This window comes from Atractosteus spatula, chromosome 19 (genome assembly GCF_055471065.1).
Source record: "Atractosteus spatula isolate fAtrSpa1 chromosome 19, fAtrSpa1.hap1, whole genome shotgun sequence".
Classification (NCBI taxonomy): domain Eukaryota; kingdom Metazoa; phylum Chordata; class Actinopteri; order Semionotiformes; family Lepisosteidae; genus Atractosteus; species Atractosteus spatula.
Window position 1 is genome coordinate 17796608 of NC_142724.1, and position 13323 is coordinate 17809930.

Below are 13323 nucleotides of genomic sequence, written 5' to 3' on the forward strand. Positions count from 1 at the left end.
ACTGGGCCAGGGGAGGCCAATGGTGAGGTCTGGGTCCGAAGAGGGGTACGACCTCTGGTCCACACTCACCTCTTTACAGCACAGCCATAGGCAGAGCTCCCAGGCAGAGGCTCAGCGAGCACTGAAACTGGAAACCCGGCAGAGGAAAGACTCCACTGGAAAGTTATAAGTCAGTTTAGGAATGAAGTGCTGTTAATGTCAGTGCCTGATCACTAAAGAGAGTTTTGAGGACGGTTTAAATGCTCCAGAGCACCAACTCTCATGAGAGCTTTCGCCACAGACAGGTGCTCTGCATGTCCTTTCTCCTCATGGATCAGGACGAGCGGAGGCATGGCCACCAGCCCCTGCTGCTACGACACACCCCGCTGTGCTGCAGTAGGGCAAGTATAACACATACAGCTGACTTTGAGAAAAGGTACATATAGTTCATACTGTGTATGGAAACAGAAAGCAGTTGTTTTGGAAGATAATATTTACATGATACAAGAAAATAAGGATAAGACATGAATACTCAAATTGGGGTGATGTAATTCAAAGGGTATCACAGGATCTATATTAGAACCAGTTTTCTTAATTTATATCAGTGATTTTACTGTGGAAATGTAAAATGATTTAAAATTCAAAAAGATTTAGACAATTCATGATTGGGTTAATGGGTGGTATGGTAGCACCTTGCAGCACTGCGCCCTGGATTCAATTTTGGACCTGAGATGCTCTCTGCGAGGAGATTGTATGTTCTTCCTGTGCTCGGGTGGATTTCCTCCAGGCCCGTTGTTTGCTGGGATAGACTTTGACTCCCCAGCCCTGCATTGGAAGAAGTAGTTAGAAAGTGGATGAATGGTTGACTTGAAGTGAAGAGAATCGCTTGCAAGTAAATACATTGAATATACAAACAAAATGGGAAACAGGGAGCTAGAAGACAATGCTTATGAAAAAAGACTGTGTTTATGTTGACACATTGTCACATATTCACATTGTCCAGACAAATTAATTAAAAAAGCACATTGGTAGGATATGTAGTTAAAAGTGTACAACTTGCACTAGTAACATCTCATTTACAATATTGTTAACGATCACGATGTTATAGAAAAAATATTCTGGATTTTATCCACGACAACCAGATACATGCCAGGATTAAGAACATGCCCTACATAAGTCTTAAGGAGCTGAACCTTTTTAGTTTTGAACAGAGAAGACTATGATGGGACCAGATACAAATATTCAGAATCCTCAAATGCACTGACAAAGTCAATTTCTTCAGAATGTTAACAGATGAACCAAGTGAAAATATAAGAAAGTTTTGTTAAAATCATGAACAGGAGACACCTGTTTACCCTAAGGGTAACTAAACTAACAACTATCTACTGGGCTAGAAGGGCCAAAAAAAGGGCCTCCTCTTGTGTATACCTTTTCTCAATGTTATTATATTGTAATATTATGTTGTAATATTCCTAAAACTTTACAGTCTTGTTTTAAAATGTCATTTTTGTCCTGCTCTCAGTAGCACCATGCAGTACATGTTTTATGTCGAATTTCAACAGCAAAACATAAAAGTAACCCTATTTACAAAAGTTGTAGATCTCTTAATTACAATGATGGTATTTGGAATTTAAACATTAGTCTATTCAAAATGCTGTATTAAAATCTGAACCACCTACTAGAAATGTGGAAACAATACAGGAATTTTTATTTTAAAAGAACAGAGTAACTACTTGTATGTCCGCCATCAAAAGGAGTTGCTTAATATAGGACCTGTATGTAGTATCCATCCATCCATTTTCTTAACGCTTTGTCCAATTCGGGGCCAATTCAGGATCCATATCCATCTCTGCAAGAGACAGACAGGAAACACCCTGGACAGTACGCCACTTCATCTCAGGCACACATAGACACATTCACACCAGAGACATTTTTCTCAGTAGCCAGTTAACATATTGTTGTGTGGTTGGACTGTTGAGGAAACCTACACAAACACAGGGAAAACATACAAAATCTACACAGATAACAGCCTGGGAGTTGACACCAGAGCACTGTCAGAAAGCAATGCTGACCAATGCTGACAGGTCTATGAAAACTGTGAAATAATATAATCTATGTGAGTGTCTAGATTTTGATTGTAAAATCAGAAAAAAAAACAATAGAAACAGTACCTACTGTACAACAACTAAAGTTTGTAGGCCTTTCACTTTTGAATCCCCCTAAAACGCAATCCAATATTAGCTGGTTGGGTGTAACAGTGATGAAAAAATATAAGCACAACCATTGCAGCAAGACAGAAACTGTAATCCCAAACCAAAAATTGATGTAGAAACTACTGTCACTTAGATATGCACCTGCACATTGTATATATTACTAAATGCAATACCATGAGTTACTTCAGGTAAACACGCCTATTTTGTTATGTAGAAATGACGTTAATCCTTTGTTTATAAAAGCAAGTATAAGTTTTGCCTTCCCACCTGCTGATTGAGAAAGAGGAGACTTTAGTCTGAAGTCAGACGACAAGTAATGTATTCAATGTCTTATTATTCTTATTATACAGTATATTATTCTATACTGTAACTATTGTTAAGGTCTAACATAAATGATGTTGAAATTGAGGGTTACACTTTTTTTGTCTCTTTGCAGGTACAGCTCTGGAAAAGTGTGATGGCTTCAGCTTTGGCCTGGACTCTTGCAGCATTTTTGCTCACGGACACTATGGCCTTCTTTCCTGTTCCAATCCCACTTGTAGTCAAATCAACAACTCATGCAGACGTCACCCGGAGAGCCATCCTGCGCAAGACAGCTGAGGTCTGCAGGGACCTGGCCCAGGCACAAGGCAGAGACTTCATCCTGATGGTGAGGACACACATTGTTTTTTTTCTGATATATATGATCATCAAGTTTCTTAAAATTTGTGGCGCACTATATGACAGATGTTTTCATAAGTTGAACATTGTTTCTCTAAATACTTCCATCCATCCTTTCTTTTATTTTTAACACGCAGTTTAGGGCGCAGAGGAGCTTGAGCCTATCCCCGCAAGCAATAGTGCAAGCAATAGTCCCTGGACAAGACAGTTCATCACAGGGCAGACACACAGATGCACACTCACACCAGGGCCAATTTTCCTAGAAGCCTATTAACCTACCAATATGTTTCTGACAGTGGGAGGAAACTGAAGCACCTGGCAAAAACCTACAAGATCATGGAGAGAACATATAAACTCCCTGCAGATACTGATGCAGCCATTCAAAACGAGCAGGGTACGCTGCGGTACAACGCGGTGGGCATGTCGCATCATTTCATGTTATTACACATTTTACCGCATGCAAATAGATTATGTTAATAGTATCCAGAATCACCTTTTAAAACTGCCAGGTGGAGCTAATAAAGCTTAACCTCTCATGTACAGCATTTGAGCTGTCACCAGAAAACACTTGGTTTCAAATCCCGATCACTGATGAGGGACAATCTTTATCCAATTATGAATTTAAGTTGTATACTCTTTAGACTTTTTAATTAAAACTGTGTATAACATCATTAAACATTAAAAAGTTGGTTTATTTTATGAAATGTTCGTTGGACAAAAGTATACAACCTACCACCTTTATCATAAATATTATCATAAATATTTTAATTATGCAGAAATATTTTATGCATCAAAGTCTTTACCGAAGATATTACTAATAGTATTAATAATGAATGACCTTGGACAAGCTGTAAACTCAAAGTATTACTCCGGTCCACTGAATCTCCAATTCTCCATGCCTTTAAAATGCTCATAAACGATATTAACTTTGGAACATAAACATAGTAAGTAAACTGTACTGTATATGGCTGGTATAGGTAGTTTAAAGAAAAAATACACACCAGTATCCCATTTCTCCCTAAACATTTTAAACCTCAAAGTTCAAGTTCAAGTTCAAGTTTATTGTCATTACACTCATATACATGATACAGATGCAGCCATTCAAAATGCGCGGTACAAACCCGCGGTACGGTAACCTACCCACAAGCCATCGCAGGGCACCGGAGGGCACCGCGGTAAGTTATTGGCTGGCCAAAATGACCGACAGGGGCACTCGTGGTGCATTGGTTGGTAGTGAAAAGATTTAATCATTTAATGTCTTTACTGTGCACATTTTAATCCACTTAGTTTTGAATATTTATATGGAATTTTACCACTAAAGGGAAATTTTAGTAGCTGAGCATAAAAAGAAGAGGAGCATAACGCATCTGAAGGTCATAAACGATATTAATTTAGGAACATAAACATTACTGTATGTAAACTGTACTGTGTATGGCTGGTCTTGGTAGTTTAAAGAAAAAATACACACCAGTCTTCCATTTCTCCCTAAACATTTTAAGTATGAAAATTTTATGAAACGGTTCCCAAATATGCGATTGCTGTATAGAATGAATTTTAATTTAAAAAAATTATTTAACACGAAAATTAAGCTGTTTACATCTTCCGCCTGAGAACATAGTCACCCGTTGCTACCCAACGCAGAAACACAGCCACTGACTAGCAAAGAGAGGACATTAGCTAGCCAATATGACAAAGAAATTAATGATTATTTTGTTTATTTCTTTTGCACATTTATTTGAATATTTCCATCGATTGTACAAGCACTTGGAAACTGTCCAATCCCTACTTCATCAGGCATTTTCTTTTACGCTGCGGGCATTCTCCCGGTCTGGCACCGGTCTGTGTCTTCTAGGATATAATGCCAGCGATTTTTTGTTAAATTTGGGTTTCCAATAACGCCGCAGCAAACTCTTGTTTTTATGTCCACTATAACAGACAGTCTCCTTTGCTTTTAACCGAGCGTTGAATAATTTCCTAAAATGAAAATGATTTACTTTATTTCACTCATGGGATCAATAAAAGTATCTATCATCTATCTACATAAACTATCGGACAGAATTCTTGGGTCTCCCCATACCAGAGATTATGGTAGGGCTTCAGAATGGTGATTGACTGACACCATCTGACACCCCTCTGATTGGAGAAAAAAGACATGCTGGTTTGCTATAAATACTGTACCAGGAAGAGGATTTTTTTCTATTCGAAACGTGTATTTTAAAAGTTTAATTAAGAAGTAAAAACCTTACAGCGTTCACAGATTTCTAAACTGATCAGGAGGAAGAAAAATCAACCGTGTTGCATGCATAAAAAGTGGTTATTAACTATCGAAACCTGTCTTATTTATTTTATTTTTATTTAGATTCCCGTCACCCCCATTCCCATTTAAATCACAAACCCGTGTTTAATTAAATGTCTTTTAATGTAAATCGTTATCTTTGTCTTATGCATAATAATGTTCACCACTCTGTCCAGCAAATTAATAATAAACTTTATTTTATATAGCATTTTAAACGAATAATTAGATTGCTCATAAACCTAATCACTTATTCTACATAAACACAGCGTAATTGCTCTCTAAAAATGCCTTTTCTTTTTATTTAGGCTCAGATTTCAACTATAGATCGTATTATTAATAGCCATAATAACAACCAAGCAACAAAAACAACCATATAAACATAATACCAACCAAAAACATAGATAACAACCACAATACAAAATCAAATATATCAAACCATTAAACTCTCACAAATTCCTCCAATTATCATAATCCCGCCCCTTATGCAAAACTAAAGCCTCCTCCCATCCCAGTTTATCCTCTTTATCATAAACAAAATCCACCTCAATTTTCAACATAAAGCATTACACAAAATCAATACCTCAACACTCCATACTCAACAACGATAATTCACAAACAGCCAGAACATGTAACTCCACATTCCCAGACAGACCTCATTTCCATAGCCCCGCCCCTCATGCAAAACCAACATCACTCCCCTGTTCTCTCTCTCCCCTGGCGTTTGTAATCGTTTTTATTTTCAGATAAATTTTAGCAAAGTCATGTATTTTAAAAATCTTAAGATTTCTATATTTATGTCTTTATTTAGTGGTTTCATTAGTGACAAAGGCTAAACTTTCTTGGAAAAATGTCTTTTATGTAAACCATGTTTGCTATTAATTCATTTAGGGCTAAAATATTGTAACGCAACGGGGGCTCAGACGGGCGCCCTTGCCGCATCAGGTCGGCCCCGCACCGTCCGGGGCTCGAACCCGGGACTTCCGCATCGCTCAGCAGCGACTCAGCCCGGTGAGCTAAAGAGAGATCTCTCTACAGCCCAGTAGCTGTAGTCCTGCTATCACAGGGAAGGGCGGTGACGTCACCTGCTCTGGTATGCCGGCTCTTACACAGTACCTGTCGGCCGTAAGCATTACAATATGTTCATTGTCTTCCAATGAAAGAAGGGTTCTTTTCGCCGTAGTCGGGTTGACATTAGAAGCATTAGCATGCTACTACACCAATGCATTAGCATGTTAAAGCGATTTCATTGAGGAGCCTAGCTTTCTTAACTAGTAAGTACTGTACTTACTGGGTTTTTGAGGGGGGGAGGTGTCTTTCGCTGGAAATCTCGCCCCCTTCTACTTTGAAAATACCTGTGAAACCGGTTTAATTCGTCACAGCCAGCACTCCCGCAGAGAGGGGGGTTGTACTTGCAGTGTATACAGTAGATGGGAAAGCCAGAGCCTACCTCTACGCCGCCCACGTGTTATGCTCTTCCTTAATGTCTAAGCCGGAACACATCATTATATCTCATTTTGTATTTCTTAAAAAAAAAATCGTTTGCCCAGCCTAACAGTATTGTTGTTATTGTTTTTAACCTGTAAAGCGCTTTGAGGAGCCACCTTTAAAGGCGCCTTATAAAATAAAGTTCATAAATAAAGTTTACTATTGTTAATTTGCTGGACAGAGAGGTGAACATTATTACACAGAAGGCAAAGATAGCGATTTACGTTGCATTGTGCATTGTGCTGCTGTAATACAGTTTTAAATAATTAAAAGTCTAAACAGTATCAGCTTTATTTATGGGTTTTAAATAAAGCCGATTTAAACGCGATTTAAATCAATATAAATGTATATATTGTAACGCATAGATAACTATTCATTGTTATTAAAATGACTTAAATTCGATCATGTGATATTTAGAAATATACATTTGTTTGGTGCGAGTGAAGTTTTATTTAATCTCTGAGCCATACTGATTCTTATGGAAGCCAGTTTCCGCCAGAGAGTAAAAAAAACACACTATGGTATTCTCTCCGATGCAGTGCAGTTAAAAACATATCTCTGATGCTGTTCCTAAATGAATATCGTTTATGACCATCAGATGCTTTATGCTCCTTTTCTTTTTTCCAGTGGATTGAACAGGGAGAGGCATTTCATGATGTACTTTTCACTGATGAAACAACAGTGGCTCTGGAACAGTTTTCAACCATGTCGTTTTATAAAAAGTTGAGATATGTGAACAAGCAAAACCCAAAACAAACATGTATGCCATACGGCGTACGCATTACTGAAGCTAAAAGTTTAGCCTTTGTCACTAATGTAACCACTAAATAAAGACATATAGAAATACCTACATTACAGACTGTTTATGGCTGGAATTGGTAGTTTAAAGAAAAAATACACACCAGTATTCCACTTTCTCCCTAAACATTTTAAGCATCAGAGTCTTACATGTGGTTATTTCGGAAACGTTTGTACGTGCTCCTTCTGACCATGTTACTGTTTACTGTTACTGACCATATTAAGTTTAAGTGCCTGTGGGCACTTTTCCTGTCCGTGGGGGGCGGGGGGTGGACCGTCTTTCATGAGAAGGTTAGTCTCTTCTACTCTGAGAATGTAGAGGGGGTGGAAAGTGCCCGCGGTCATTTAATTAGTATTAAAATTCGCACTGATTCCCTTGCGAAGATACAGACATAGGAATATTCGTGCGTGGTCAAAGAAATGGCATAAAAACGACAAAGTGAAGGCTGTGAAAAGATTCACAATGTACTTTATACACAAAGCAAGTGTTCTCACAACTCTAGGAGGTTTCGTGAAAATGCTACAGGCGTGCTAAAATCGTTTTTTTAAATTCAAGGTGACTTTACCGCGGTTTTCTTTTTCAGATTGTGAATCAAAAAAGGCATTTAATTAAACATGCGATTGCGAATTTAATCAATTACTGTATTGATTGAAACACACATTCTGTACAGATACAGTACAGTCACATTCTCCTGTCGTCCAGTGGTGTAAAACGAATTAGCAGGTGATTGAGATAACAATGCACCGACCACTGAGTGGAATGTTCTCATTTGTTCTAAATTGTAAAAAGAGGTGATAATTCTTAATAATTCCGTGTCGCATTAACTAACCTCTTCAATTTATTCCGCCAGACAGTACATGAATATAATTATATCGTTATTAATTTGTTTAGATACGCAATTCCATATTATATTCCCTGTTAATCAAATTCTAAAAGTATGCATTTGTTAGATAACAAGCGAATTCAAAGAAAAGGTTAAAAGACTATCACTTTTCACAAAGTATATAATCCTAATATAAGTCTAAACAGTATCAGCTTTATTTATGGGTTGTGTAGTGTGCTCTCTGAAGGCACCAGTTCTGTAGGGTTTGGGCATTTACTGGGACAATTATTAATTGTAGCAGTAAATCACAAAATGATTCTTTTGATGGCCTTAGAATCCAACCATGCGATATAACTCAAACAACGCACACACACAGGTACTAATACACGAGGATACATTTATTAATACATAGAATATGCATATAAACCTAACAGATCTTATCGAAAGGGTTATCAGAATACAAAAGGTATATATTCAATCAGTTACGAAGAGTTACATATATCAAGAGGACATACGTTCAGTATATCATTCATTTAGACCGTTTCGTAAATGAACTTGGTTATAACTTCTACATTGGATACTCAAAACAAGTACATAACTCTTAGGAATTAAATTGATATCAACTGGTTGGGATAACAATTGAATTCTCGAGCTGTAATGCATTGAAGTTGAATACTCATCCAATCTCTGGGGATTCAAATCTCCTGCAGGCACAAAGAATCAGCTGCAGGCTTGTTGCTGTCCAATCCGCGCTCTCTGGCTCCGTGCCAGGCTGTGCTGTGCGGCTTGCAACGGTGCGCTGCTGATGCTCACTGACCGGCTAGTTAGTGTTGGCTTTAACTAGCAAAGTTTGTGCACAGGAGAAAAGATAACTGTGGGTCCCAGCAGGTCAGGAAGAGGACCGGTTCATTCCTGATGAAGCGCTAGTTCTGAATAATGATTCAGTTGTCCACAGTTCCGACCTGTTCACGAGGCTTGCTGCTGATGCTAACCTCGGGTGGATCCTCTGGTTAGTCTCTGGCAACCTCCGCTCTAGACACTTAGAACAAAGCAAAGTTCTGGCACTTGGACACACTGGCCGTTCCGTGGTTGTCCGGGCTGAGTCTCAGGATGGTCAGGAGGCGCGCTGTGAGAATGTCCTGCCCTTGGGAGCCTTCTGCTCCCAAGCCGTCCTGGCCTGGAATTCTTCTCACATTCTCCTTTAGAATAGTCTTTCGAAAAAGTTCACAGAATTCTCTCAGGCCCTCTGTGTTGCCTGTTTTTACCTGGAGGAACTTCAGCTCGTTCATTGGCTGAAAGTTCCATGGGCATCAGAGTCCCACGTGGGTTACTCGGCCCTACCAGTCCCTGATTGGTTGATCAAGGTGAGATATGAGTCACTTACTCCTGACACCTAGGAATGCAGTCCAGATGTCCATCTGGCACTCCCTAGACAGATAGGTGCCAATGGATGACCATTGATCATGATAGCCAGGCTTAGCTAAGTGCATCCCCATTTGGGAGCTGTCCCTTATCAAAAGAAAACATCTTTAAATCAGCCTGCATGAATAGTTTCTCTGTGGCTGCACCACAGAGATGAAGGGAGAGATGAGGCCTCATTTGGGAAAGCACAGCAACACTTAATTCTGTCTTATTAGCAAGCATTGCTGCTACAGTTGCAATTTAAAAAAAGTCAAAAACTGGACTCAAAATGCAATTTAGAGCTTTCTGGCAAGAGGAGACACCCACATCAATAATGTAACATGCCACTGTTTGTGCATGAACAAGGTTATACTGCTATTTCCTTAGGTACGCGATTAAAAAAAAAATTTTTGAATCCCCGGCGGAACACATTCCATAAGAATCAGCGCTTTTACAGTATATATCGCCTTTAAAGGTGGCTTCTCAAAACGCTTTACAGGATAAAAACAACAAGAACAGCAACAACAACAATATTGTATTTCATTGCACTTTGAAAACCAAGTAATAACTTAACTATATGTGCAAACGTTTTATGATATGTCGCTGTTGTGAATGTCTGTGGAGTGTATCTTATTTGCCTGTCTGTCCTGGCTGTGCTCTCTTGCTCGCTCGCCCTCGCCCTCTCTCTCTCTCTCTCTCAATCCAATTCAAGGTGCTTTATTAGCATGACAGATGGGTACAATCAGTGTTGGGTATTTTCTTTGCTTTGTGATGCCACTTTTAAAGGTGATGTATAAAATCAAGGCTTTAACTTGCTTTAACTCCTCAAGTCTGAGTTCTTGTGTCTGTCCTATCCGAACCCGAAAGTATTACAATATGTATCTTTATAGCAGGTGGTGTACAGCTTTTTAGTATAGATTACACTTTTCTAAAATGTATTTAAAAAATAAAAACGATTACAATCTAATCTTTCCACGTTTGATTCCAAGATCCCAAGAAAAATAAATCTAAACAGGGAGAAAGCTATGCTGAATGTTTATTAAGATACTTAGAAGACAAAGATATCAATTTATGTTGCATTTGTCTGATTGTGAATCAAAAAACACATAAATTTAAGCCCGCGTTTGCGATTTAAATCAAAACGCGATTTAAATCAATATAAATGTTTATATTGTAACGCCTAGGTGACTATTCATTGTTATTAAAATGACTTAAATTCGATCACGTTGTGATATTTAGAAATATAAATTTGTTTGGTGCGAGTGAGGTTTTATTTAATCTCTGACTCAGGGAAACGTTTTTCAAAGAAATGTTTGTTAAAAAAAATTCATGGCTCCAGCAGGATTCAATCACAGACCATGGGACGTGGGAGTCAGGAACCTAACCCACAGCACCACCGGCAAGGTCACATGCAGAGTTCTGAAAAAGCACTACAGAAACATTATCAACAGACAATGTACAGCGTGTATTATTCTTGTGTTGCAGTACATGAATATAATTATATCATTATTCATTTCTTTAGATACGCGATTCCATATTATATTCCCTTTTAATCAAATTCTAAAAGTATGCTTGTTGGCTCCGGTATCACGTTAGTTAAAGACTTCGATGCTTAAAATGTTTAGGGAGAAATGGAATACTGGTGTGTATGTTTTCTTTGAAGTACCGAGACCAGCCATACACTGTATGTTTAAGCCTGGGGAGCCTTGTATGTTTAGCCTGGGGAGACTATTCTAAAGAGAATTCTAAGGAGAATTCCAGGGGTGCGAGACAATTCCAGGGCAGGATGGCCCAGGAGCAGAAGGCTCCCAAGGGCAGGACATTCTTGCAGCGCGCCTCCTGAGCATCCTGAGACTCAGCCCGGACAACCACGGAACGGCCAGTGTCTCCAAGTGCCAGAACTTTGCTTTGTTCTAAGAGTCGAGAACGGAGATTGCCAGAGAGTAACCAGAGGATCCACCCGAGGTTAGCATCAGCAGCAAGCCTCGTGAACAGGTCGGAACTGTGGACAACTGAATCAGTATTCAGAACTAGCGCTTCATCAGGAACGAACCGGTCCTCTTCCTGACTTGCTGGGACTCACAGTCATCTTTTCTCCTGTGCACAAACTTTGCTAGTTAAAGCCAACACTAACTAGGCGGTCAGTGAACATCAGCAGCGCACCGTCGCAAGCCGCACAGCACAGCCTGGCACCGAGCCAGAAAGCCCGCAGGAGATCTGAATCCCCAGAGATTGGATGAGTATTCAACTTCAATGCATTACAGCTCGAGAATTCAATTGTTATCCCAACCAGTTGATATCAATTTAATTCCTAAGAGTTATGTACTTGTTTTGAGTATCCAATGTAGAAGTTATAACCAAGTTCATTTACGAAACGGTCTAAATGAATGATATACTGAACGTATGTCCTCTTGATATATGTAACTCTTCGTAACTGATTGAATATATATCTTTTGTATTCTGATAACCGTCACGATAAGATCTGTTAGGTTTACATGCATATTCTATGTATAAATAAATGTATCCTCGTGTGTTAGTACCTGTGTGTGTGCGTTGTTTGAGTTATATCGCATGGATGGATTCTAAGGCCATTAAAAGAATCGATTTTGTGATTTACTGCTACAATTAATAATTGTCCCAGTAAATGCCCAAACCCCTACAGAACTGGTGCCTCGTGAGAGCACACTACAGTACCGAGACCAGCCATATACTGTATGTTTATGTTCCAAAATTAATATTGTTTATGGCCTTCACACGCGTTACAGTATGCTCCTATTCTTTTTATGCTCAGCTACTAAGATTTCCCTTCAGTGGTAAAATTCCATATAAATATTCAATACTTAAACGGGCACAGTTAAGACATTAAATATACATATACATACTGTATACAGTACAGTTTGTATACGGTAATATGTTTATGTTCCTAAATCAATCTCTTTTATGAGCATGTGAAAGGCATGGTGAATCGATTCTCAAAAATTAGTGTACTTTGCATGATTGGAAACAAATGCGTGATTGCGAAATGCTGTGGTGTTACTTTTACAAAGACGGTCAATGAAAAAAAGAATGTGGACCAGGGCAATACTTTGAGTTTACAACTTGTCCAAGGTCATTCATTATTAATACTATTAGTAATATCTTTGTTAAAGACTTTGATGGCGACAGCTCAAACATGAGAGGTTGAGCTTTATTAGCTCCACCTTGCGGAAATTGCGGATACTATTATTTTAATTGCGGTATTATAGGAGAATATATCGCCCGCGCATTTTGAATGGCTGCATCTGTATATGGTATAACGAAATGCTATTTAGCTAGCTCTCGGACCATAAGTAGTACAAAGAGAAAAAAAAAACAACAACAACAATACAATTGTGTAACAAAAGAAAGACAGAGACAACAGGCAGTGTGCAAAAAAACAACAACAGATGATGTGCAAAAACAGCAACAGGCAATGTGCAAAACAACAAAAAGGTAATAGGTTATGTGCAAAAATATGCATCAACAGAATAAAATAAAGGGATAGAAATTATGGGGAGTGAGCTTTTGACATGTATGGTAGAGGTAGATTTTCAATGTGTGTTTGGGTTTTTGGTAAGAAAGAAAGGAAGAAGACACTGTGAGGTTCAGATCATAGGTGAGAGGTGAGGTGAGAGTGAGAGAGGCTGGG

At 38.7% G+C, this 13323-nt stretch overlaps 1 protein-coding gene across 1 annotated transcript in view; it reads left to right on the top strand.

The window, feature by feature from the left end:
* The first annotated feature begins 2774 nt into the window (after positions 1-2774).
* LOC148818160 (von Willebrand factor A domain-containing protein 7-like) overlaps positions 2775-13323 on the top strand; it is a 130567-nt gene continuing 120018 nt past the window's right edge. Inside the window, exon 1 of the mRNA XM_088937429.1 lies at positions 2775-2841. Coding sequence (XP_088793555.1) covers positions 2839-2841 — 3 coding nt within the window. The 5' untranslated portion in view covers positions 2775-2838. The remainder of the gene's footprint in view (positions 2842-13323) is intronic.